The sequence below is a fragment of the Chanodichthys erythropterus genome, chromosome 1, assembly GCF_024489055.1.
Source record: "Chanodichthys erythropterus isolate Z2021 chromosome 1, ASM2448905v1, whole genome shotgun sequence".
In the NCBI taxonomy this organism is placed as follows: domain Eukaryota; kingdom Metazoa; phylum Chordata; class Actinopteri; order Cypriniformes; family Xenocyprididae; genus Chanodichthys; species Chanodichthys erythropterus.
Window position 1 is genome coordinate 2416836 of NC_090221.1, and position 27203 is coordinate 2444038.

The window sequence follows — 27203 nt, forward strand, 5'->3', positions numbered from 1 at the left end:
TCCCATTGAATCTTTTCAAAATTTCTTGCTTTTCCAGCCATTTGTTGCCCCGTCCCAACTATTTTGAGACCAGTAGTAGGCATCAAATTTGAAATGAGCTCATTTTGTGCGTAAAATTGTAAAATTTCTCCCTGTAAACATTTATGTTATCTATGTTCTATTGTGAATAAAATATTGGCTCATGTGATTTGAAAGTCTTTTAGTTTTCATTTTATTAAAATTTTAAAAATATCCCAAAATAAAAGCTTGCTGATTTTAGGTTTGGAAAAGTTGAAAATTCATGTATAAAATAAAAATAAAAAATAAATAAAAATAAAAATGTAAATAATAGCATTGTATTTTAAGTGTATTATAAAATAATTGTATTTTTATTTAATACTCATTTTTTATTTTAAAATATAATAGTATTATCACACTTTATTATTTTGTTCACAGCTTTGATCAAAGGAATAAATTCCACTTTACTATATATTCACATAGAAAACAGCTATTTTAATTAATAATAATATTTCACAATTTTACAGTTTTTACTGTGTTTTTAATCAAATAAATGCAGCTTTGGTGAGCAGAAGAGACTTCCTTCAAAAACAACCCAGACCTTGAATTACTTCCACATCCTTTTCTTTAGTTTCCTATCTGTAAGCTGTTTTGTTTTTATAAATCACGTTGTACATTTCCATTCATCATCATTCATAATGATAAAGCCTAATATACTGTGACATCTAATAGTGCAATAAAGCCATGCTATACTGCCAGACTCTTTTAAGTCTTTAACATCCCATTTACACTGGCAGTGACGCAACAAACTAGAACACATTCTCCCATTATAATCAATGAAGCCGTCTATAATGCAAACACGTGCATCAGTTTAGTTGATTATAATGGCGACATTCTGTCGCAGTGTACTTACTGAAAATGGCATTTTCTATAGCCCACTATGCCTCTCTTGATAATTTATACACATGGTATGGCTTGTAAATGGGTGTTGCTTTTTTACAAATGTTGTTGTTTTTACATCATAATTTATTCATTGCAGGACAGGAGACCAAATCCATGTTAAACAACAGCGGGCCCAGGTACAAACGCAGCAAGATCGAGAGGAAGATGAATACGGATGTTCTCTTCTGTGTGGTTCTTCTATTTTTCATGTGTCTCATCGGAGCCCTGGGTACGGTACGGGGAACATCCCCTCGATATTTCAAACGCACACTACACGCTGCAGAAAACACATTACTTCAACATACAAGCTCCGAAACGACACTTTGATTCTAAACGCCGAAAAACGAGGCTGTGTTCAGTGTGAGCCGCTTCAGCATGCGGCTGATCTCACTGCGGTCTACAGAGATAAAGAGTAAAGTGCTTTTACGACCTCACTCAACCCTTTTCCTTCTGTAAGGCATGAGCCAAAAAAGGACACTACAGATGCCCAGAATAGCTCTCTCACACACCGGACTCTTATGAAAGCAATAATTACTCTCGCTCTCTTTCTCTGTGGTTCAATGATGCTTTATTGGAATATCTTTATTGAAATACAGTACTGTCAGAAGCAATGTCATTAATGAATGTAAATGTCTCTGTCTCTCAGGCCATTCTATCTGGTTGGAAACTTTTACCACTATGCCCTCATACATCGTCCCTGACAGTAATGGAAATTACACCCCTTCAGTGTTAGCAGGATTTTACATGTTCTTCACAATGATCATCTTACTACAGGTACACAATCTGTCACTTACACTGCATATGTTAGGAACATTTAGTGAAATAGGGTACACTAACATCTTAAAAGGTTCTTTACTTTTCTTTGAGCTTTTGATACATAAGAGCTCATCATACTATAAGAATATCCTGTAAGTTTCAGAACTGAAAACTTCCTTGTTAGTCCAATAAAAGCTTTTATTGACACCAGATAGGTGAAACTCCGCCTCCACAGAAGAAATCCACGCCTACTTCATCATTGCATCATTAGCCCCGCCCACTGGTGTGTCAGTGAGATGAGGAGGAGAGAAGAGCGATACAGGACTAAAATAACATTACCTTTCAAAGGATCCTAATGCGAGGAATATGGTTATTTATTTTCAACAATGTGAAAGTCTTAGTTTTATTTTTCAATTTATTTGTGTTCGGTTCATTTCACTGTGGATTCTTTGGTAAATCAATCGTATTTTGGTGCAAACAGACTTTTACGATATGAACTCGACAGTAATGCAACAACAACATGTCAGTAACTGTGTTCATTCTAATGCCTGATCTGATATTAATGATTCATGTACAGTCACATGATCTTTGTCTGTGTGTCAGTAAATCAATCCAGTGACTAAACGCTCAACTTCACCTTGTTTCTCTTAGTAGGATGAAAATAATCTGTTATTTAAACAGTGATTAAATTATATATAGAAAACGATCAAAGAACGCTCCCTTTACAGTCACTGGAGCTGTCAATCAAACAGAGTTTATCAGTGACTGAGTTCTGGACTCGAATCTCTTAGTTACATCGTGTTTCCACTGTTAGTTATGATGAAAGCATTCGTTAGTGTGCAGAAATTGACGAAATCACTGCTTTCACGATCTCAGCAACATGTCTGTGATCGGCTACATGTTCATCACTGCAACCTTTCATGCCACGATCTAAATATAATTCCATAGATCTAAATGTAATGCAACACTTTACACAATTATTTAACCTTGAGAGCTGTAATAGTAAAAACGTTCTAAAAGTTTTCAAGAGAGTAATACTTAACTATTTAATATGCAAAAATGGCAGCCAATCACAGCAGTGGGCGTTTACACTGAATCTCACAGCAGACACGCCCCTTAAAACAGAGCGTTCAAATCAGAGGCTAAAATCAGGGTAGAAAAAATGCCTTTTATTTCTATATTATGACATTATGATGTTATTTTTTGATGTAAAAAGCATACTACAATTATAAGTGCACCCCAGGAAACATTATAAAACAATGCATTTCATGACCCGTTTAAGATCTGATCACTGAAAGGTTCTTTTAGGAACCATAAATGGTTCTTTATGGAATCATTGTGAAAACTCCATTTGGAACCTTTATTTTTAAGAGTGTTTCATACATTTTAAATGCATCAAATGTCTTTTTCACCGTTCAGCCTAAAATGGTGATTTTGGTCTGTCCCAAAAAACAAAACAAAAAAACATACAACAATGTCATAATTTTGACTTTGATAGTCATTGTAAAGCTTAATTTTTAATTATCAACTAATTTTAATTACCAAAACACTATGTTCCATATTTTGTGCAAATCCATACCGCATGTTTTTCCCCATTACAAACTTTTAACATTACTTAAAATTTTGACATCCAAATAACATCATTTAGACCATTTCTGCAACATTTTGCAGATATATTGGTGCAAAAAAAAATATTTTTCTTTTAATTCATGAAAATATGTGGACAGCTTAATTTAGACCAGGTATTTATTTAAATAGGTTCTGATATTTATTTGATGTTCATTGCTTCAATTTATTTTCATTTATATGTACATTTATGATTTTAAACTATATTTAGATGTACCAAATTTTGTTAATTATCTTGTCAACCTCATATAAAATAAAATACCTGATATAACATTTAGTTTCACCTTTTGAGTTTGACAATCAGTACAGTGTTTCGTGAAGGTTAAGCATTTTCTTTCTGTTAATACAATTTTTATTAAGCTTTATATTACACCCCATTCACAGATTGAGATTGCAGGTGTTTATCTCGCTCCTGACACTCATTTGTCCAGGACTTTCTCTCTAGGTGATGATTCCTGTGTCATTGTATGTGTCGATTGAGCTGGTGAAGATGGGGCAGATCTACTTCATCACTCAGGACGTGGAGCTTTACGATGAGGAGCTGGACAGTCGGGTCCAGTGTCGTGCTCTGAACATCCCAGAGGACTTGGGACAAATCCAGTACGTCTTCTCAGATAAGACAGGGACGCTTACAGAAAACAAGATGGTATTCAGGCGCTGCACCATCATGGGGACTGAATACTGTCACGATGAGAACGGTGTGTTTAGATACTGTATTTTAAATTGTTCCACAATATTTATCTTTTCTAGTTTGATTTAGTTTTTTATGACCATTTTGCTGTTTTTAATTACTATTTGTATGTTTTGTTCTGTTGATTATTATAATTATCTTACAGTATAATAAGGACAGGTTTTATTTTTGGCATTCCTCAGCTGCTCGCTTGGCGGTTGTCAATGGAGCAAATGAGGAGGAGGTCACTATCTTCCAACAGACAAAGCTTCCTCCTCTCTTCCCTCTGGAAGAAATACAGGACTGCCACACGGGAGACAGAAATCATGCCAACACTCAAGTCACAGCTGCCAATCGACGCAGATCAAAAGTGGCGGCGGGAGCCCAAAGTGACATGGCCTTCAGCAGTCCTCTGGTGAGATCATAGATCAGAAGACGCTGATATCTGTGTTTCAGAGTGGAGATTGGGAATTCAGGATGATTTGTTTTGAAAGAAAGTTCTCTTTCACGCTCTCCTAAAATTGGCTGGATGTTTTGAGGTAATGGGAATTTAGTAGATAAACGAGAAGCCTGTTTTGCTCGGCATTCATTTTGGCCATGTGCACACAGTTTTAGGAATGACAACGACATTTAAATATGTGATCAAATCACTTAAATTATTATATGAGACAGACTTACTTGCAAAATTGTGATGATGATTGACAATATGGTAACCAAAGCAAAGATCTGGCATCTCACGCATTTGATTTCTGCTATTATTGACTAAAGTAATATTACAGCAACCAAAAACTTAACTTAAAACCCTACAACTTTAAAAATACAGGTAAATACAGTCAATTTTGGAACGTAAATAGTTGAGAGAAAATGCATGTTGTGTAACAGTATATTGGATCAGTGCATACACTCTTAAAGTGACAGCAGCCTAATAAACCTGCTGCTGTCTGTCATGTTAATCCTCACTCGGTGCTCTTGACTGAATAACTTTTGTAACTTTAATTGTAAACATTAATCTGTATTACATTTTTACAATGAGACTATGCAGTGTTATTTTACATTAATTAATTTACATTAATTACAACAAAATTACCCAAATTATCAAAACAATTATGAGATAATAACAAATTAACTGTTATGGCAGTATATATATGGCAGTTTTTCCCATGGTATCGAACATCAATATTTTTTAATTGTATCATATTGAAGTGGGAAAAATACTAGTACACACACCAGGGTTAGAAATTAACATGGGCTTGGGGCAAGAATGCCACCAAAATTAATGAAAATGCTTCCAAAAACCAAGGAATGGTGCAAAAAAAAAAAAAAAAAAAAGTGGTGTTTTCCAGAATATCCGCACGTTTGCAAATGTGTTTACATTTTAAACACAATATTGCCAATATTTTCTGTTTTTCCTCTATTTTTTCAACGAAAATAGTTCCAAACAGTAAAGCCATTGCCGTCTCCTTGCAACACAGTTTCAGTTTCGTTAGTGAATGAATCCGCGTTTTTGAATGAATCATTCTAATGAATGACTCGACGGCTCACTCAGTCAATTCTGCTTTGTCCCTGAATGAATCAGTCATTTTAAACGAGTTGTTTGACTGAATGATTCAATGACTAATTCGTTAAGACAATGATTTGCCGCCACCTACTGGCGGTTCTAGTGCCGTCAAATTGATTAATCGCGATTAATCTAACATAAAAGTTTGTGTTTACATAATATATGTGTATATATATATATATAGGGGCTGAGGGATGAAGATTGAATGCTGTTTTTGTTTCCGATCGTGATTATAACAATACTTCTGGTTAAAGAGAGAAAATGCGTTAAAAAATATACTATTAAGAGCGAAATATGAGATAACATTGTAAATATAGCAGAGGTAAAGTAGTTGTAGTCGCATTGCATACAGTGTTTTTGTCTTTTTTTCCTCTGGGGGTGGGGGGAGGAGTCCCTAAACATAACTAGGTCAAGCTCCACCCATTACGTCCAGAGAGGGGGAGCTGGACGCCATTTGGCATTACAGTGAGCAGGTGCATATTTTTTATATTTTTGGATTTATTTGAGGTATACTATGTTTGCTGTTTTTTCTAGCACCTCTGTTTCTTCTGCATACAAAAAAGAGACTTCTAAATCTAAAAAATGAAATCCATTTAGTTTAATTTTGTACACACAGACGCCCAGTCGATAAAATTATCAGTTAATGGAAATCCTGCTGTATTTTCCCCATGGTAATCGTGGGGAAAATAGAGCTGAAGTGTATAATTCCTGACGTCTTGTCCCTGACCCATCTTCCTTCCATGCTCCTGCATGCTCACGGTCTGCCCTGCAGATGGCCGAGCAGTTTGGTGTCAGTTATGAGCACAGCAATGCTGGCTCTGATCCGCTATGTTTCGATCTGTTGACATATGGGGCTGCTGGGGTGCATTAAACATGGGCTACTGATACTGTACAGATTGTCTCGCGTCCCGCTGCCTCATCGTATGATGTTGCGTCTTTTGTTGTTGTATGATCGTGTCATTTTCCACCTATGGAAACATACCACATGGTCTTGCTGTGCATGATGTAAACGGGCATGCGCCTAACTGTTCGTATTTCCTCAAACAGGAAACAGTGGTGGTTCCAGACAGGAAGCTGATGCTGGAGGTGGACCGTCAGATGGCGAGCATCCAGAAGGGACCCTACCTGGACTTTTTTTTGACTTTGGCCATCTGCAACACAGTGGTGGTTTCCACAGTGACGGCCCAGAGACAGAGGGTGAGAGCGTGGACGGCACTGACCTTGCTGGAGCCGAGAGGGTTGGGGACTCTGACTCACAACACAAAAACTGCCCTCGTGTCAAAACAATAACAATAATAGCCTACCATGTAAATTATGTAAATGAGTACCTGTGGCCGCAGACTCGTTGCCCAGAGGTATTTTATTACTGCCCCTGCATGACTAATTCTTCTTTGGCTAGTGCTTCGCAGCCCAGTGGTATGCATTGTAATTACTACATTTTAATTCTCAAGCAAGCTCCAATGGCTCACTTGGTGGAGGCAATTAGATTTTTCATCAGTCGGACGGACAGCGTCCCCCAAGTCCACCCCACATGTCTGTAATGAGTTGAGTCTGAGAGAGAAGTTTAGTGTAGCTGAGTATCCTTCACTGCTGGTCAGTGCTAATTTCCCAAATTGCACTTGAGGACCCCGAGCAAAGTACTTTGTCCAGGGTAGAAATTATATTTGGCCTCAGACCTGTAGCACTGAGACATTCAAAGACATTGGGTCAACATTAATTAAGTTGATTACCAATGGAGCATGATTGTATCACCCTAGGTCCATCACAACCTAAGAGGCAGTCACAATGTGTGCAGATCCACAGTACCTGAAGAACGAGATTGTTAGAGCGTGGGCTCACTTTCAATATATGCATTGTTTCAGTTTTATTAGGACACACAGTTAACACTAGAAGTCCCAGAGAGCAGCCATTTGGCTTTTCTACCTATAAAACCCGCAGGACAGCCGATGGGCTGGAAGTCTTTAGGCTAATATCCTTAATCAGCTGTGAACAGTTGCTTTTGTTATGTAAACAATGTGGGGCCATGCTGAGACACTTCAAGGAAACTTGTGTTTCACTTTGCCATCTTAGGGAGAAATCAACACACATGTTTTTTTTTCCTTTGTTGCTGAGATTGATAAAAATAGTACACAATAAAATAAAGAAACCAACCATTTGTACACATATTTACAAATAATATTAAAAAGTGAGTGAGTACATTCCAGCAATCACTCACAATCCTGGCACTGCCTGGCAATATATTATAAATACATTTTGTATATATTCATTATATATTAATCTTATATTTGAAATACATCATAAGTCCATTTTTAAAAGTGTTTGAAAGATGGGTTCAAGTGTACTACAAGTGGTAAGTAAATAAATTTTTCTATACAGAGATAGTATGTTAAAAGCACATTTTAGTTCAAATTCATGGTGTCTCAAAATAGCTTAGTTGAGTACACTTAGATGTTCTTAAGATTATCTTAAGAAGTACTAAAGAAGAGCTTTTAGTATATTAAGTACAAAATAAGTGCATGGAAATAGAGCACTGTACATTATGGAAGTGTAAAAGTGTACTAAAATAAAGTGTATTTTACTGCACTTTTTTTTTCACCTGGGTAGACACTCCAACACTTTCCGTTTGCATTAAGATTATTTTTATTACCACACTGGCAGATATTGATCATTTTACTTAAGTAAAATGCACTTAATTTAGATCCCCCCAGGAAACAAGACTAAATATCATATATAATTTTCTCATATAGAAAATCCATGTTGATTTAAGATTTTTTTTTAAATTTACTTGAAATAGGATAAAAAAAATACTTAGTATGAAAAGCATTTTTTCAGTGTGAATGAGTGAGTTAACTTTTTAAACATCACTTGCACTCCCTCATTTCAGGGTTAACATACTCAGAGTTTTCACTTAACCTCCTTTCTGAAACCGGCCCATGGTCAATCAAGTTCTCTGCTTTTAGCAGCCCTCCCTCCCCCACACATACAAACAAGCCACAAGCAACCATTCACACACACACCCCCAACCCCCCTGCAGATTGCTCAGGTAATGACCATATTTACACATGAATTGATGCTAATGATAGCCAAAAGACTAGCCAGTTAGCATCCACTTGGCTAAAGGAGGGTTACAAATCTCTGGGACTTCTAGTGTTAATACAGAAAATCTGATTTAACCCTCTGGTGTTGTTCGGTCATTTTAGGCCAACAAAAAAAAGAAGAAATTTCAGTGGAATGGTACTAAACTCTATAAGACCACAAAAAAAAAAAAAACGAAAAAATTGAAAAAGCTAACACACTTGTGTTGTGACCGCCATAGGAAATTAATGAAAAATATGAAAAAAGAGCAATTTTTGGTGGGTATAACCTACAAATCAGCCATGATGCAATGAAGGGGTGACACACAAAAAATATCAAAAGTGCAAAATAGACAAGGAAAAGCAAGGAAGAGGTTACACAAGAGTACAAAACAGACACAACCACACTATTATATACAATATACAATATGGCAAAACTGATACAGAAGACTCAAATAAGAGGTTGAAATCAGATCAGACCCAGATTGATTGAGCTCTGATAAAGAAATCCTGTTCAATTTGTTACATTTTTATTAAATTTTGATGTTATATGGAAGTTTGACTGTTGTAAAATATATGCAAAAACTGACATTTCAAATCAACATTTTAAACAAAAAATATCTAAACCTTGACAAAAAGTAGTCTTTGAGAACACCTACATAAATACACAAATCCACAACCTAATAAAAGTATGTTTTTTATGTCTAAAAACTGCTATATAGGGACCTAGTGGTTACAACATGGCATAAACATTAGTTTTTCTTTTGTTACTCACACTAGATGGCACTAATCTGCCTTCAAAAATCAGACTTTAAAGGCATTTGGCCCTACTTTAATGATCTAAGCGCATGGTCTGAAGCACATGGTCAGGTGCACTTAGGGCGTGTCCAAATTCGAATTGCTAGTTTAACGATGGAAAAAAATGGTCTAAAAGGGTTGTGCCTAGTCTCTTAATGAGTCATCGGTGTGTTTTGGGTGTAACATGCAATAAACCAATCAGAGTGTCCTCTCCCATTCTCTTTGCAGTTTGCAAGCAGAAAGACTGAATGCTTCTCCAAAGAGGAATCCTTTTATTTTTAATATTTTGGCATGTTTGTTTGCTACTGAGCGTCCCTGTGTGTGTGTGTGTGTAACAGGCACGTTGCGCACCCGCCTATAGGCTCATATTATATATTATATTATATAATACGCACTCTTTAAATCACAACCAAAAAAAATACCATTGACTTTAGAGCAGATTTTTGTTGGTCAATGGCACTTTCTGTGTCATTTTCAGTTTCCTCAAAATAGCAACACGCCTACAATGTACCTGAACACACTTCGTTTTCAGACCAGCACATGCATTGGCGAACAGATGGGCGCAAATGCATTTGCTATTTAAACAACAGGACGTGAAAATGAAAACTGAAACTAGCTAAAAACGTCGCGCCTGGTGTCACATTGCGCCGGGTGTATGATAGGGCCCTGTGTATCTATTTTAACATGAAATACAGCTTTAATTGAAAAAAATAAAAACTATTACAAAAATATTTTTTTGTAGTTTTTCAATGGGAAATAATTATTACCTAAATATTAATTAGTGACATAAAATTGTCTCAAAATACTAAATAAGAACGAAAAAAATATTATTGAACAAAACATGTGACATTTATTTTACTGAAAATAAAAAAAATAATACATTTCAGTCATATTGCAAAATATTATTAAATTCAAAAAAACTTTTCTATGTTAATATATTTTAAAATTTAATTTATTCCTGTGATCAAAGCTGAATTTTCAGCATCATTACTCTAGTCTTCAGTGTCACGTGATCCTTCAGAAATCATTCTAATATTTAAAATAGAAATTTTTTGTAACATTATAAATGTCACTTTTGATCAATTTAATGCATATTCGCTCAGTAAAAGTAGTTATTTATTTAAAAAAAAAAATATTACTCATCCCAAACCTTCAGACTGCCAACAAGGACTTTATAATAAGATTTCATTAATCACACTCACAATAAAAATAGCCATATTCATTTCAGAAGTGATAACTCTACTCACTTAATTAGCACGCAACTTGGCACGGTCTCACATGCTTTTCTTAAAAAAACAAAATGTAATAATGCTCTTTTCCATACAGCATCTGTCAAGCAAATAAACACATGTTCTTTTCCAGGTCAAAGGGCGCCGTACCTCTGCACACTCAGGTGGTTCATTTCATAACATGGGACAATGGTTCAGAAAGGGTTCTCTGCGGAAAGTCTTCAGCTCCATGAAGTTCTTCAGGAGAGGCGGGGACACACTCGCAGATCCGTTCGCCAAAGATGAAGACGATCCTGACATGTTTCACAGCTCGGACATCTCCGACTCAACCACAGGGCAGAAGGTCATTTCAAGTGAGAGCGAGTTTAAACGCAGGTCGGAGGAGGTGTGTTTTGAAGCCCACAGCCCAGATGAGGCCGCTCTGATACATGCAGCAAAGGCTTATGGGTTCACCATGGTGGAACGCACTCCTCATTACGTCACTGTCAAGCTGCCTGATGATTCGCTGCTGAAGTTTGAGGTGCTGGACGTCCTGACCTTCGACTCGACGCGGAGGAGGATGTCCATAATAGTACGACACCCACACACCAATGAAATCATCATGTATACTAAAGGAGCTGATTCGGCCATCATGGAGAGACTGGGGAATGTGTTTTCAGGTGAGAATGAAAGACGGAGTCAGGAAGTGTTATCAGACAATTCCTGATCAAAAACATGAACTAATGTTCACCATTCACACTAATGTAATCAAAAGTCTTTTGCCCATCATATGATATTCTGATATTGGAGTACAGGCTCAAATTTTATCCATGAAATATTAGTGATATTTACCCTGAGGGCTTTTTTACCTTTTATAAAGGGCATTTCCCCCCTAATCTTGTATGTATGCTTCATCTTTCATTTTAAATTCTTAAATTTGATCAATAAATTGAGTTAGAATAATAAGACACTACTGTGCTTTTAGCAATCAAATGAAATAATTTACACTTAAAAATTACAACTGCGTTAAATAAAGTTATGAGATTGTTTTAAATATTTTTTTTATATATATAAAAGCATTAAACTGAGTGTTGCAGTGAGATGCGCTATGGCTACAGCATTGAAATATGTTGTAGTTGAAATGTAATCAATGTGGCATGATGCTAACATAATTAACATGTTGTTAGCATTATGCTATCATAATTAGCATGTTTTGCTAGCATTTTTAAACAAGATGCTAACATGATTAACATGTTTTTAGCATTGTTAACACGATTAGCATTTTGCTAGCATTTTTTAGCCAAATGCTAACACTATTAGCATTTAGCTAGCATGCTAACACAATTAACGTAATGTTAACATGATGTTAACATAATGCTAATGATTAACATGATGTTAGCATTGTTAACACAATTAGTATGTTGTTAACATGTTTATCATGTTAACAACATACTAATTGTGTTAACAATGCTAACATCATGTTAACATTACGTTAATTGTGTTAGCATGCTAGCTAAATGCTAATAGTGTTAGCATTTGGCTAAAAAATGCTAGCAAAATGCTTGTAGCAAGACGTTAACACAATTAACATATTGTTAACATGATGTTAGCATTAATGCTAGCATGATTAACGTGTTGTTAGCATGATGTTAAAACAATTAGCATGTTGCGAGCATTAAGGTTAACATGATTAACATGTTAACATGTTTGTAGCAAGACACTAACTCAATTAGCATGTAGGTAGCATGATGTTAACACAATTAGCATGTTGCTAGCATTATGATAACATGATTAGCATGTTGTTAACATGTTCGTAGTAAGATGTTAACACAACTACCATGTTTGCTAACATGATGGTAACATGATTAGCATGTTGTTAACATGTTTTTAACAAGGCGGTAATACAATTAACTTGTTGCTAGCATGATTAGCATGTTGTTAACATGTTTGTAGCAAGACGGTAGCACGATTAGCATGTCGTTAGCATGATTCTAACATGATTAGCATGTTTGCTAACATGTTTGTAGCAAGACATTAACACAATTAGCATGTTGTTAACATTATGTTAGCACATTTTGACTTGTTTTATCATGTTTAACCCTAAGCTAATTGCTATTAGCATGTAGATATTCACTGCTAGCATGTGAAGCATGTTGGAAGTCCAGTTTTTGTTAACATGAATCAAAAGAGCCAACCCCCATTTCTATATGATGTTCTTTTGCTAAACGGTTGCTAGGGTAGTCTGTTTGGCTGCTAGGGAGTGGCTTGGCAGCTGCCAGTAATGCGTGTTGTTTGTTTTTCCACAGATATGTCACAGGTGGATAGTGTGGCGAAGCAAATTGCTGTAAGAACTCAAAAAGACCTCGACATGTACGCCAGGGATGGATTACGGACGCTGTGCTTTGCCAAAAAGGTAGAAGTTTTGCAGAATCGACGCAGTAAGATCTGAAAACAGTTTAACAGTGTTCCTCATTAAAGCTCTGTGTTTTTCTCTGAAGGTTATCAGTGAAAATGAGTTCAAGGCCTGGTTTGCTATCAGACAGGAGGCGCTGGCAGCCATCGATGAGAAAGAAGAGCGTCTCATGGACACTGCAACCTACATCGAGAACAACTTCACTCTGATGGGTACAGTCGCGCACCGCTAATGATTGTCATCCTCATCTTCCAAAGACATCCAAAGTCAAACATGCTGAAGTATTCACAGTTTTGTGACATTAACTCGTATGTCCACAGGGGCCACTGGCATTGAGGACCGTCTCCAAGAAAATGTCCCAGAAACCATCCAGGCTCTGAGACGGGCTGGCATGCAGGTGTGGGTGCTGACAGGGGACAAACCCGAGACGGCCATCAACATCGCATACTCCTGCAAGCTGCTGGACCATGAAGACCTGGTGTTCATCTTCAGCACAAACAGGAAGGTAATTGTGCCAGGCTCTAACTAATGCTTTTATAACTGGGCAGACCAGACACTCTTCCAGTGATCTGACAGGGCACGACATGTCATGTGTAAATCGGTCATTCACTTGTCTAAGTAAAAAAGTTTTTTTTTCTAAAGTAATATTCTCAGTGTTCTATCAGCTTTGACATATTTAAACCTGTATATTTGTGATATTTCCTTTTATATAGGGTATTTCCCCCCTAATTTTATTAAATGTATGCTTCATCTTTCATTTTAAATTCTTAAATTTGATCAATAAATTCAACTAGAAAGTACATTTCTTGAAGAAATAGCGAGGAGTGCTTGCTGTGCACAACTGCACTGCTCCATACTCTGCTAGCATGTTTTCAGCAAGATGTTAACATGATTTACATGTTGTTAGCATGAAGCTAACACAAGTAGCATATTGTTAGGATGATGCTTACATGTTTAGCATTTGTTGTTAGCATGATGATATCACAATTAACATGGCGCTAGCATGTTTTAACGCGATTAACATGATTAGAATTTGTTGTTATCATGGTGATATCACAATTAGCATTGGTGCTAGCACGGGTTAACACGATTAACATATATTAGCATTGTTAACACACTTAGCATGTTGTTACCATTATGTTAATATGATTAGCATGTAGTTGTCATTATCTAACGTGATGCTAACATAATTAGCATGTTTTGCTAACATGATGCTCTCACAATTAGCTTGTTTGTAGCATGTTTTTAACAAGATACTAACATGATCAATGTTTTAGCATGCTGTTAACACATTTAGCATGTTTTTACCATTATGTTAACATGATTAGCATGTTGTTAGCATGATCCTAACATGATGTTAGCACGATTAATATGTTGTTAGCATGATGTTAGCATGATGCTTACATGATTAGCATTTGTGGCTAGCATGATGATATCACAATTAGCATGGTGCCAGCATGTTTTTTACAAGATGTTAACACGATTAACATGTTTTAGCATTATGTTAACACACTTAGCATGTTACTACCATTATGTTAACACAATTAACATGTTGTTAGCATTACATTAACACAATTGGCATGTTTTTAACAAATGGTGCGGGACAAGTTACACGCCAAAGTTTTGTGTGGAAGAAGAATAATCAAATCAAATTAGAAATCATGATTAGCTTGATGCTAGCATGTTTTTAACAAGATGCTAACATGATTAACATGTTTTTGACATTATGCTAACACAATTAGCATGTTGTTAGCATTGTTAATACAGTTATCATATTGTTAGCATGATTCTAACATAATATTTTGCTAGCATGTTTTTAGCAAGATTTTAACACTATTAGCATGTAGTTAACAATATGCTAACACAATTAGCATATTGTTAACATAATGCCAACATGATTAGCATGTTGTTAACAAATGGTGCGGGACGAGTTACACGCCAAAGTTTTGTATGGAAGAAGAATAATCAAATCAAATTAGAAATGTTGGAAAGAACGATACTTTTAAACATGAAACTAAAGCACCAGTAGGTGGCGGCAGGTGACCGTCTTAATGAGTGAGTCATTGAGTCATTCATTCAAACGATTCGTTCAAATGGCTGATTCAGTCAAGAAAGAGACAGTTGTTTATGAATGAGTCATTGAATCTTCGACTCAACCAATTTGTTCAAAACGCTGAATAATTCAGTATTGAGTAATTCTGTGAGTTGCGCTATGGTTCTGCTGTGATCTTTGTTTGGAACTATTTTCGCTGCTGAAACAGAACAAAAACAGCTAATATTACATCTAAAATGTAAGTGACTTAATTTTAACTACTTGTTTATTGAACTGTCGTATGAAATCAATCGTGAGGTATTCAGGAAGACGGCACTCTTGGTGATTTTGTATCGTATGTTATAAATATAAAAACTCCACATTTTGGATTTTAACCACAGTATGTTAAACTGAGTTTCGAGTGTGCTGTGTCATTTGTTTCGATTTCTCCTCGAGATGAGGCTGTGCAAGCCTCAACAGCACAACCTTGTTATTGTCAGTACATTATACATAATTATCCACTATCAGTCGCCACTTACATTAAATGAAATCAGAATCATTGTCACGTTTTGGTGATTCTCTAGTTATTTAGTTATTATTGATGTTTTAATCAGGCTGCTTGTCCGGTTGGGCATGTAAAATTCTCTTTCATTTGCCACTTCAAAAAATCCACTCGTCCCATACAAGCGTTGACGTCGAGCCCCGATTTGACCTTAATTGGTCAACCAGCTTCATCAGAAAAATTAAATAGGGGCTTTAAACAGAATCAACCATATCAGATATCTGAATATGAGCATGTTTTTCATGAGTTGCACATGTTGTTTGGGATTTAAAACACTGAACCCGCACAAAACAAAAAAAGGGGTTAATGGTTTATCTGGGACAACAGAGGCTTCAGTGTTACACGGTTTCATCCTCTCAAGAGTGAACTTCTACGTAGCGTTCAAACATACAAATGTGCTTGTATCAATTTGTCAGATATGCTGTTTTTCATTTCATGTCTGCCTGAGTCTGTTTTTAAGAGAGCTGAGAAAAAGTGCATTCACCATTCTGAATGGCTCATATTGCTGCTCTGTAATCCCATTTTCACACTTCTGAGGAGGGCAGGAAACCGTTCTACTTTCATTTCAACATTAAATCCCTTACTGAAGAGTTCCACATATTGTTTTACACACATTTTATGAAATGCCTCATCTTATGCATCTCTCTTTCTGTTGTCCTAGTAGTATTTTTTAAGGTACAAGATTATTTGTCACCATCTTATATCTTAGTTTATTCCCAAAATAGAAATCTGTGTGGAAAATGCGAGACTCATAAGCCATTTATGTAACATAGTGAAATGGGCAACAACTGAAATTTAATTTGGATGTAACCTTAACCTAGATATATTCTCAAACCAGCAGTGAAGTATGATGTCACAACTCATGAATATTAATTAGGTCATGCTGTCATTGCAAGATAACCTGTCTATTCACGTAATCTCGTTCAAGATAAGATTTGAAACGCTGCTGTAGTTGATGTGACGTCATGCTAATGTGTTCCACAGCACTCCTGTGATAACGAAACAGCTGCAGTTTTCAGAGCCAGATGCTGCAGTTGATCTTCACCACATACTGAAGGCATGATGGGAAATGACTTACTAACATCACAGCTTCATTGGCTTAGAACATCTGTCATATTTTTGGCTTGTCTAAAATGTAGTGTGTTAAAAGTGTGGTTGATTATGATTTCACTTTTTTTTAGCTTTAGTTAGTGTGTAATGTTGCTGTTTGAGCATAAACAACATCTGCAAAATTACGACTCTTAAAGTTCAATGCAAATGGAGATATTTTCTCTGTTTAAGGACTACAACAAATGGCTGCAAGGGCCATACATTTATCCACTAACCATTCAGAAACGTCTAAAAGTTGTAACTTCTTCCTGAGTCTCTCCATCAGTGTCGACTCCGGTTTGAACAATGTAAGGCTGAACACTTTCCTCATTTTGTCTGCGTGAGATTCTCCAGCTTTGTTGTTGTTGTTGAGCTGTTAAAGCTCCGCCCTCTTCTGGAAAGGGGGCGGGGAGCAGCAGCTCATTTGCATTTAAAGGGACACACACAAAAACGGTGTGTTTTTGCTCACACCCAAATAGGGGCAAATTTGACAAGCTATAATAAATGATGTGTGGGGGATTTTGAGCTGAAACTTCACACACACATTCTGGAGACACTAGAGACTGATATTACAGCTTGTAAAAAGGGGTGTTATAGGTACCCTTTAACTCTTATATCATTTAAAATAAAAATGGATGTAAAAAGAATACAATAAAATAGTGATATAGTATCCTACCATTCAAAAGTTTTGGGCCAGTATGATTTTTTTTATTTAATAAAGATGCATTAAATTGATCAAAAGTGGCAGTAAAGACATTTATAATGTTACAAAATATTTCTATTTTAAATAAATGCTGTTCTATTCATCAAAGAATCCTGTTTTCGCTAAAATATTTAACAGACTCAAAAAAACAAAAAACAAATGTAAGCCTTTTTTTCAAGATTTACGCATTTCAATTAATAGTAAAATTTCAATAAATTAAATTTAATAATCTATACATATTATTCATATTATGAATTAAGAATATTAAATGAGTAAAAAAAAACTAGAGCTTAATAAAACATTTTGTATATATTTTAATGGAACAAAGGAATGTTTAGTTTATGTGTTACGTATTCATAAATTTTAACATGTTTTATTATTTTTTTTAATTGATTATGAATCACATAAACTATACAGTATGATTTTTTTTATTTTGAGTGCAGCACAACTCTTTTTAACATTGATAATAATCAGAAATTTTTCATAAGCAGCAAATCATCATATCAGAATAATTTCTGAAGGATCATGTGACACTGAAGACTGGAGTAATGATGCTGAAAATTCAGCTTTGATCACATAAATATTTTACTATATATTCACATAGAAAACAGCTGTTTTAAATTATAATAATTTTTTAAGATTGTACACTGAATTACCTGTTCATCATATACATCATCTGGTTAAAGTATATGTATTGCAAACACATCTGCAATAAATAATGTTAAAGTAGTTTTTGTAGTCAAAGTAAAACACAATCCTTGTTATTTTGCAGTCTGTGTGTAAAATGAGGATAGAAGACACACTGGGAGAGGTGCGACGGTGTTCCCGCTCATCCGGAGCAGAAGCCCAGTCCAGGGGTTATATTCAGCTGGTGATCGATGGACCGACTCTGAGCATGGCCATGTCAGACGACCTGGTGGAGCAGTTTGTGGAGCTTTGCAAACACTGTCGTGCGGTGCTTTGCTGTAGAGTGACGCCGCTGCAGAAGAGCAGTGTGGTCAAACTCATACGGCAGAAACTGAGGGTCATGACCCTCGCTGTAGGTAATGAAACCTCTGATTTGAGGTGGAAGGGTTTCTGAAATCATTTATGAGATTACTTAGAAGCACATTGGTTTTCTGTTGTGATTCATTATGATCTGTGTCGATTTAGGTGACGGCGCCAATGATGTGAACATGATTCAAGCTGCAGACGTTGGCATTGGCGTTTCTGGACAAGAGGGAATGCAGGTTTGTATTTTTGTGTTCTGTAACCCACTCCCTTGTGAATTTTCTGATTGACTGGATCAGGTCTGTTTTAAGTCGCCACTGTGATCTTGTTTCTTCCCTATTGTGATGAATAGCTGAGTGAAACGGCTTCCTGAAGAAAAAAAAATAGATTTTTGTCCATTGGGAATTGAGGGAGGGGCACGTTAATGTTTTTAATTAAAGATTACCTATATGTTTTGTTTTTTTTAATTCTTTCACTGCCATTGACCAAATTTTCCGGCTTTCTGTGTTTTCAGCGCTATACATTAGGGGGCGCTATTACATATCATCTGAAAGAGTACAGAATCTCCAAATCAAAACAAAGGCGAAAAAGAAGCAGAAACAAGTGATAGAAGTGTTGTTTATAGTCTTTGAAAAAAAAAGAACAGAAGAAAAAATGCGATTTTATCAGCTTTTTGACGAAAATGTTGCTCTTTTATGAAACTTTCAAGTGTTAATATTGCATGTTTAAATATTCATACAACAAAATATTCTCAGGGCAAGTTTTGTGAAAATGATTTTTTTTTTAAAATGCTGGCAGGGAAAGAGTTCAAAATAATACTAATAATGAAGTGCACAAATCATTTATAATAAACATTTCATAAAAAAGAAACGCCAGTTTACATTCCACGGTGACTTTAAGTTCTGTGTTTGTGTCTTACAGGCCGTCATGGCCAGTGATTTTGCCATCACACGCTTTAAACACCTGCAAAGACTGTTGCTGGTTCACGGACACTGGTGCTACTCAAGGCTGGCCAACATGGTCATCTATTTCTTCTACAAGAATGTGGTAATTATCACCATATCTACATTTAATATAAATTCTTAAAGGGGACCTATTATGGCCATTTTCACAAGATGTCATATAAGTCTCTGGTGTCTCCAGAATGTGTCTGTGAAGTTTCCGCTCAAAATACCCCACAGATCATTTATTATACCATGTTTTAAATGCCCATTTTTGAGTGGAAGGAAAAACATGCCGTGCATGTATCTTTAAATGCAAATGAGCCCCCTTTCCAGAAGAGGGCGGAGCCTGTACAGCTCCAGCTTCGAGACAATGGCGGACTGTGTTCAACTCACTCAGGGGAGGAGCTAAACTAATAGGCCAGAGTCTGTCGGCAGTTGTGGGCGGGACCTGAGCAGTATGACGTCCCTTTGTACAGAAAATGAAAATGGCTTGTTCTATGAGACTGTTGGGGATTTAAAAAAGGAGTGTGTGGATTTTGAAAAGTGAATTTTACATAATAAGTCCCTTTAAGAACTAAATGGCGCTTGATTTGAGCGATTAAGCAACTATAAGCGACTGAACGCTAGTGGGCTGAGCCTATGATGTGATGATGTATAACTATGGAGGCGGGCATATGCAAATATATTTGCCTGTGTGACATCACAGGTCACCAAATATCAAAACAAGCTGTTTTTGGAGCTTGATTAAATAAATGCTTTGGACGTTTTAAGCTCTGAAACTTGCAGGATGTTTTAATTATACAAAGACCTCTAATGTGTCAAATAAATCAAGCCGAATATGATTTCTCATGTCATGACTCTTATAAAATATATTCAAATAAAAAACAGTTATTTTATATTGTAATAATATTTCACATTATTACAGTTTTTACTGTATATTTGATCAAATAAATGCAGCCTTGGTTTCAAAAACATTAAAAAAAAATCTTACAGACCCCAAACTTTTGAATGGTACTGTACATCACAATCATCGCAAACTCTAATCACATTCATCTGTTCCATCAGTTATTATAACGTCCTTATGAAATATGAATAATCATCACCAACCCTCACTAACTAACCTGTGTCTTCTCACTCAGGCGTATGTGAATCTGCTGTTCTGGTATCAGTTCTTCTGCGGCTTCTCTGCCACCGCCATGATCGACTACTGGCTCATGATATTTTTCAACCTGTTCTTCACCTCGGCTCCTCCCATCATGTTTGGGATAATGGACAAAGAGGTGTCAGACTCCACTTTACTAAGCCTGCCTGAGCTCTATAAGAGAGGACAGCACTCGGAGGTGAGGAATCGCACTCGTCACGTATCACAATTTATCATTACTCTACCGCTGTATTAATGGTAAAACTTTACAATAAGGAACAATACTTCTACAGCATAACATTCACAGCATTTGATAGCAATCATAAACGTTATCCTGGTGTGTATGGCTCTGCTATGTATAGTGGGCGTCCATACGGGTTTTGCACAAAAGATGAACATGACGGCACATGCTAGTGGATGAGTTGAATCAACTCCACAGCAACTACATCAATTTATCCACTAACCATTCAGAAACGTCTAAAAGTTGTAACTTCTTCCTGAGTCTCTCCATCAGTGTCGACTCCGGTTTGAACAATGTAAGGCTGAACACTTTCCTCATTTTGGCTGCGTGAGATTCTCCAGCTTTGTTGTTGTTGAGCTGTTAAAGCTCCGCCCTCTTCTGGAAAGGGGGCGGGAGCAGCAGCTCATTTGCATTTAAAGGGACAGGGCGTGTTTTTGCTCACACCCAAATAGGGGCAAATAGGGGTTGTAAATGTCAAGCCCTGTCTTATAACACATTTAAACATTTGATTTCAGGGCTACAGACGTTCAACGTTTTGGATTGCAATTCTAGATGCTTTCTATCAGAGTCTAGTGTGCTTCTTTATTCCATACTGGGTAAGAACATCTGTTCAGTCTCTTGTCTGTTTCTGTATCATGTGTTTTGGAGTAATGTGTTATCTAATCACTGCTTGTACTTTCTCAAGACATACAACGGTTCAGACATCGGCATATTCTCGTTCGGCACTCCCATGAACACGGTCTCTCTGTTCACCATCATCCTGCATCTGGCCATTGAGATCAAGAGCTGGGTGAGTTTACGCTCCACTTCATCACTGCAGAACACAATCACACGGCATCTATCATCTCACATTCACTTTGTATAGACTGTGGTCAGGGCAGCGCCATATTTAATCTTTGACAGGAATGAAAACGAGGCTGTGAGGGATAAAAGACAGTGGATTGTACTGTTGTTTAACAACAATCCAATGTTCAGCCGATGAAACATCTTACCAGGGGTCGAAAAAAAACTTTTAGTATACAAAAACTCCATAAAACAGCTTGTTATGAGTAGAGAAAAGTATGTGATCTTCAAATTCTGTAAATGAAAATTAAATCCAACCTGACTAAGCTCTATTAGTGCAACATTTTCTTCACTGATTAACAATGAAAATATATTCTTAAAGAAGAATGATTGTGAACGATAACACTTTGATAAAACACTTTTGTTTTGTTCCCTGGTGACCACTTATAATGTTACTCAAGGTTTCTTGTCTCTCGGATTGATTTTGCTACTGTACCTTTAAGACTATGTAAACAGTCTATTATGAATGGCTAGCCTTTTCACACTTAAATAAGTAAGAGCATTTACACTACTATTCAAAAGATTAGGGTTAATAAGATTTATTTTAAAATGTAATAATCAGAAATGTTTCATGAGCAGCAAATCATCATTCTAATATGTGACTAAAGTAATGATGCTGAAAATTAAGCTTTGAAATTACATTTCAAAATATGTTACAATAGAAAACTGAACTGTTATTTTGAATTATAATAAAATGTCACAATATTATTGTTTTTTAATATATGCAGGCTTGGTGAGCAAAAGTATGGAAGATGATTAGGACCAAGTCTCGAGATTAAAGTCATTATAAACGCGATTAAAAAATACAATGTTGAGAATAAAAACATTAAAATATAAGAATAAAGTCATTTTTCAAGAAATATAGTCTAAAAAAATGTTTAGAATAAACTCATTAAATTAAGAATAAATTCGTTGAGTTGAGAAAAAACTTCGAGAAAAAAGTCGAAATAAAATGTTGAAAATAAATTCCTTAAATTTTGAGAATAAAGTCGTGTTTCGAGAAAAAAAAGTTGAAATAAAATGTTGAGAATAAATTCATTAAATTTTGTGAATAAAGTCGTGTTTCAAGAAAAAAAACATTAAATTTCGAGAAAAAAAAGTTGAAATAAAATGTTGAGAATAAATTCATTAAATTTTGAAAATAAAGTCGTGTTTCGAGAAAAAACTTGTTAAATTTAGAGAAAAAAAGTCGAAATAAAATGTTGAGAGTAAACTCATTATATTTTGAGAATAAAGTCATTGAGTTTTGCGAAAAAACTTGTTAAATTTATAAACTAAATGTCTATACACACTCGTCCACCCTAGGGTGAAGTCATTACGCATATCTGCACATAGGATGGTTTATTAATAAGGTGTGTACAGAATTTGATCTTTTTTAAATAAGCGTTTTTCACTTTAAGCATTTTAGAATATCCTGTTTTCTTGCGAGTACCTTGTGTACATTTTACTGTTTTTTCTTCTAAAAAAGACCCAGCCGCTTGCTAATTAAATGTTCGTTTACTACTTTTTATTCGTTTATAATTAGCTAAAGCTGTATTTTTTGTTATTATTTCTTTGTTATGAATGCATGTTTATTCTCAACATTTTTTCAACTTTTTTCTTGAAATTTAACAAGTTTTTTCTCAAAACAATTTGTCTCAAAATGTAGCGAGTTTATTGTCAGCATTTTTTTTTTTACTTTTCTCGAAATGTAACAATTTTTTCTCGAAACACAAATTTATTCTCTAAATTTAGCAAGTTTAATTTCAACATTTTATTTTGAGTTTTTTTTCTCAATTTTTTCTCGAAACTGACTTTATTCTCAAAATGTAGTGAGTTAATTGTTGACATTTTATTTAGACTTTTTTCCTCGAAATTTAATTTCGAGTTTAATCTCGCATTTTAATGACTTTAATTTCAAGATGGTTTTATTTATTTATAATTGCTTGATCCTAATCCTCTTCCGTACGAAAGATACTTATTTCAAAAACATTAAAAAATCTTACCGACCCCAAACACATGAATAATAGTGTAAACGAACAGAATAAAATTATGTTCTTCAAGTGTTTAACAGTAATCCTATCTAACCTACTTCTTTATTTCTATGTTACTTTGACTGGGTGGGCCAGAAGAGGCATTTTGTGACATGAAAATGTATTTTTCATGAAATGAGCCGTGTTTGTTGCAGACGGCGGTGCATTGGGTGATCATGGTCGGCAGTGTGCTGGTGTACTTCATCGTGACTCTGGCCTACAGCGCCATCTGTGTCAGCTGCAACCCTCCCTCCGACCCCTACTGGATCATGCACAAACAAATGGCCGATCCCATGTTTTACCTCGTCTGCATTTTAACAACTGTTGTTGCTTTATTGCCAAGGTAACCAAAGTTTAGCGTTACCATTATGTGTGTATAATAGCATCCAATCAGTGACGTTGTTTAGATGTCATACATGAACATTAGGGGTGTAAATCGGATATAACAATATGATCTGACATCGATTATCTTAGCCAGCAATACAATATTTGCAAAACCTCAAAACTTGTCTCGATACGATTACGATTTGATAAGATTCAGGGGCCCACGACTGATCTATCTGTATTAAAGTCACCATGAAATCAAAATCGACAATTCTTATTGTTTTTTTTGTTTTTGTTAATGGAATATTGCAATGTTTATTATAAATGAATTATCGGTGCACATCTTCATTATTGTTTTAAATTCATATTCCACCTAATCTTGAATCAGAATATCTTCTACTCCCTCTTGCAGCATCTCTTCTCTGATGATGAGGGCGGGGCAACCTGTCACTCACATGTGATCCACCAATAGCAAACCACAACCATCCAATCAATTCCCCACAGACAAAATCATGCCCCGCCCAACATTTGTTCTTGTTTGAGAAGCAGTTTCACTCTGATATGCGGCACAATAGAGACTTCCATTTCATGCCAACTTTAAGATATTATTTTATACAACCAGTTACATTTTTTTATAAACGCACAAACGCAACCAAAATATAACATGAGCATTAAATTAAACTCTCTGAAAACTATAAATCCTTAATCCGAACTGGACATCCACAACAAACAACAGACTTCAGTTTTTTTTATTTTTTGCCTATATATATATATATAATTCATAGCCTAATTAGCACTCAAACGCAAACATAAAGTTAACATATTAACGCTATCAAACTCATCAGAATCGCATGTTAGCAAACATCCACAAAATACATGATCTGATATGCTGCATCACAAACAGTTTGTAATAATCCATTTTGGGAGTTATATTTGCTGTGTGAGCTTCTCCTGTATTGTTTATGCCTCAGTGTATTGGAATCGCGAGATTGTGGGCGGAGCATGACCTCATTTGCATTTAAAGTTACACATTTTTTCTCCCACACAAAAACATGCAGTTAATACATGGTACAATAAAAAAACCCACAGGGTATTTTAAACCTAAACTTCACAGACACATTCTGGGGACATCTTGTAAAAAAGGGGTATAATAGCATATTACATTTTATCGATGCATCGATCGATGTATCAGATTGCACCCGTAAAGTGTATACACAGTATTTCAAATGCAATATCCTCCCTTTTTTGTCTTTACCACTGTTTTTTTTTTTCTTTTTTCAGGTACACCTTGCATGTCCTAAGGGGAACGCTGGCACCCTCCCCTCACCTCCGCGCGCGGCAGCTAGAGCGACTCCCCCCCTCCTATCGGGATCAGCGGATCAGAGAGTGGCGTGGTCTCCGAGACACGTGTATTCCTCCTTCCCTCAGATCCCAGGAACACAGCTCCTCTGCCTGCCCCAGTGTTTAAAGTACACAGTCCGGCACATGTACAGAACGACAATGCCGCAAAGCTTGAATTTTTCAAACCCGATATTTATGTTTTGCACACACGGATGGCATGCAGTCCAAGGAATGAAGCTGTGCTTTTCTATTTTGAATGTGCTCAAACCATTTGCATGAACTTCACATGTTTCTGCGCGCTCAGTTCACACTTGATCAATACATGCGTGGCGTGAATGAATGTAATCTGTTGGGTGGAGGATGCAGCTGAGCCTTTTCTCTTCCTGTTGTCATGTGGACCACATTTGTATGCATTTGCGCTTTGAGCTGCTCATGCAATAATTGAGGTTTGCAGATGTTACATAATATCTTGGTTCATATATTCAGAGCTTGTTGTGCATGCTGACAGAAATACAAGCACCACAGTGCGATTAAGGAGGCTGGATCTTCTTCTTAATTCCTAATAAATTTATTGGCTCCTAAAAGCGTGTTGATGATGTCTGTGTACGTATGCATGTGATCACACAGTCTTGCGCCGACATTTGAATATTTAATTGCACTGCTGACGTCTGGCTGACGTTCTTCACTCATGATGGGGTCAGTGATGACCTCACGCGCAGACAGATCATAGCCGCGCGAGCGTGTCTCTTTTCCCCATCCTTCCAGCATGTGTGTAACATACACCACAGTCAATGCTCAGTACGAGGAAAAAAAGTGTCCATCGCTGCTTCTATTTGCAGAACCCACGGCGGTTTTATGTAATGATGTCAGACGTGTTTCTGACGGGCCGCTTCTGCTCTCTGGTGGCAGACTGATGAACTGCAAACACATCATTCATTTATGAAAGCCACGTGACAGCGTTTCATTCCACTTATTGAAAGATTTCTACGGGTGAATAGGTAGGTATAATCCGAATTAAACTGCTACATTTATTTTTATATTGTGATTTTAAACTTTTAATATATACAAATTCGGTATTATCTTATTATTTAATATGCACACATTGTATTTTTTATTAAGTGATATAGGTCCCCAAACAAACTTTTTTTGTTTGTGAAAAAGGACATTAAAAATATTATTTAATAAAACACCTGTATGTAATATGTAAATGTATGTTCGTAACAAACAGGGTTGCCAGGTTTTCACAACAAAACCCACCCAATTGCTCCTCAAAACTAGCCCAATGGCATTTCAGGGGGGTCCCACGGTAAACATCCACATTTTTGACGGGGCTTTTCTGGTAAAATTCGCATTCCAGGGGCTAAATATCACATTATTTGGGGTCGATTCAACCAGCGGACATGAAAAACAAACCGCAGCAACAGTGTAAAAGTAGCCCAATTCCTCGGGAAAACTGCGGACTTGACAACACTGCGCACAAGTCCTGAAAAGTGAAGCCAAAGCGTCTCGATCGCCCCCGGGTGGTTGGTCCCAGTATAGTCATAAACCCCGCCCTCTCCATGTAATCAAATGGGATGTGAGGCAAATTAAGCAATTTAAACTTCAAATAATTTTTTTACAAAAAAGTTTTCTGTCATTTTATGTCGTTTTTATCACGCTGATGTAAGTTCAAGAGTTCGTTTTTAAAATAGGTTTGGTTATTTGACGCTATAAAAACGGGGGTGTGACATCATGATTGACAGCGTTTCTGAGCGAAGTAGTCATTTACCCGCGGAATTGACCTTTCGCCGGGAGTTTGATTGACAAGCGATCTAACCAATCAGAACGCCGCATCCGCCATTTTGTCCGTCAAAGCAGCCAGTAGTTAAAAGATTAACCTCGGTGGAGTAAAACTTGAAAAATGGTGTATATTGACGTCTTTCCGTGTTTGAAACAACAT

The 27203-nt window shown here is 36.2% G+C and overlaps 1 protein-coding gene across 1 annotated transcript in view; it reads left to right on the top strand.

Moving 5' to 3' along the window:
* The window catches only part of atp10b (ATPase phospholipid transporting 10B), a 46457-nt gene extending 20682 nt beyond the window's left edge, over positions 1–25775 (top strand). Inside the window, exons 5-21 of the mRNA XM_067364095.1 lie at positions 1037–1168; positions 1586–1713; positions 3767–4019; positions 4195–4406; positions 6597–6746; positions 10784–11309; positions 12936–13042; positions 13128–13254; positions 13363–13547; positions 18201–18471; positions 18581–18657; positions 19340–19465; positions 20502–20702; positions 21260–21340; positions 21430–21534; positions 23755–23942; positions 25205–25775. Coding sequence (XP_067220196.1) covers positions 1037–1168; positions 1586–1713; positions 3767–4019; positions 4195–4406; positions 6597–6746; positions 10784–11309; positions 12936–13042; positions 13128–13254; positions 13363–13547; positions 18201–18471; positions 18581–18657; positions 19340–19465; positions 20502–20702; positions 21260–21340; positions 21430–21534; positions 23755–23942; positions 25205–25391 — 3056 coding nt within the window. The 3' untranslated portion in view covers positions 25392–25775. The remainder of the gene's footprint in view (positions 1–1036; positions 1169–1585; positions 1714–3766; positions 4020–4194; positions 4407–6596; positions 6747–10783; positions 11310–12935; positions 13043–13127; positions 13255–13362; positions 13548–18200; positions 18472–18580; positions 18658–19339; positions 19466–20501; positions 20703–21259; positions 21341–21429; positions 21535–23754; positions 23943–25204) is intronic.
* Positions 25776–27203: the final 1428 nt, after the last annotated feature.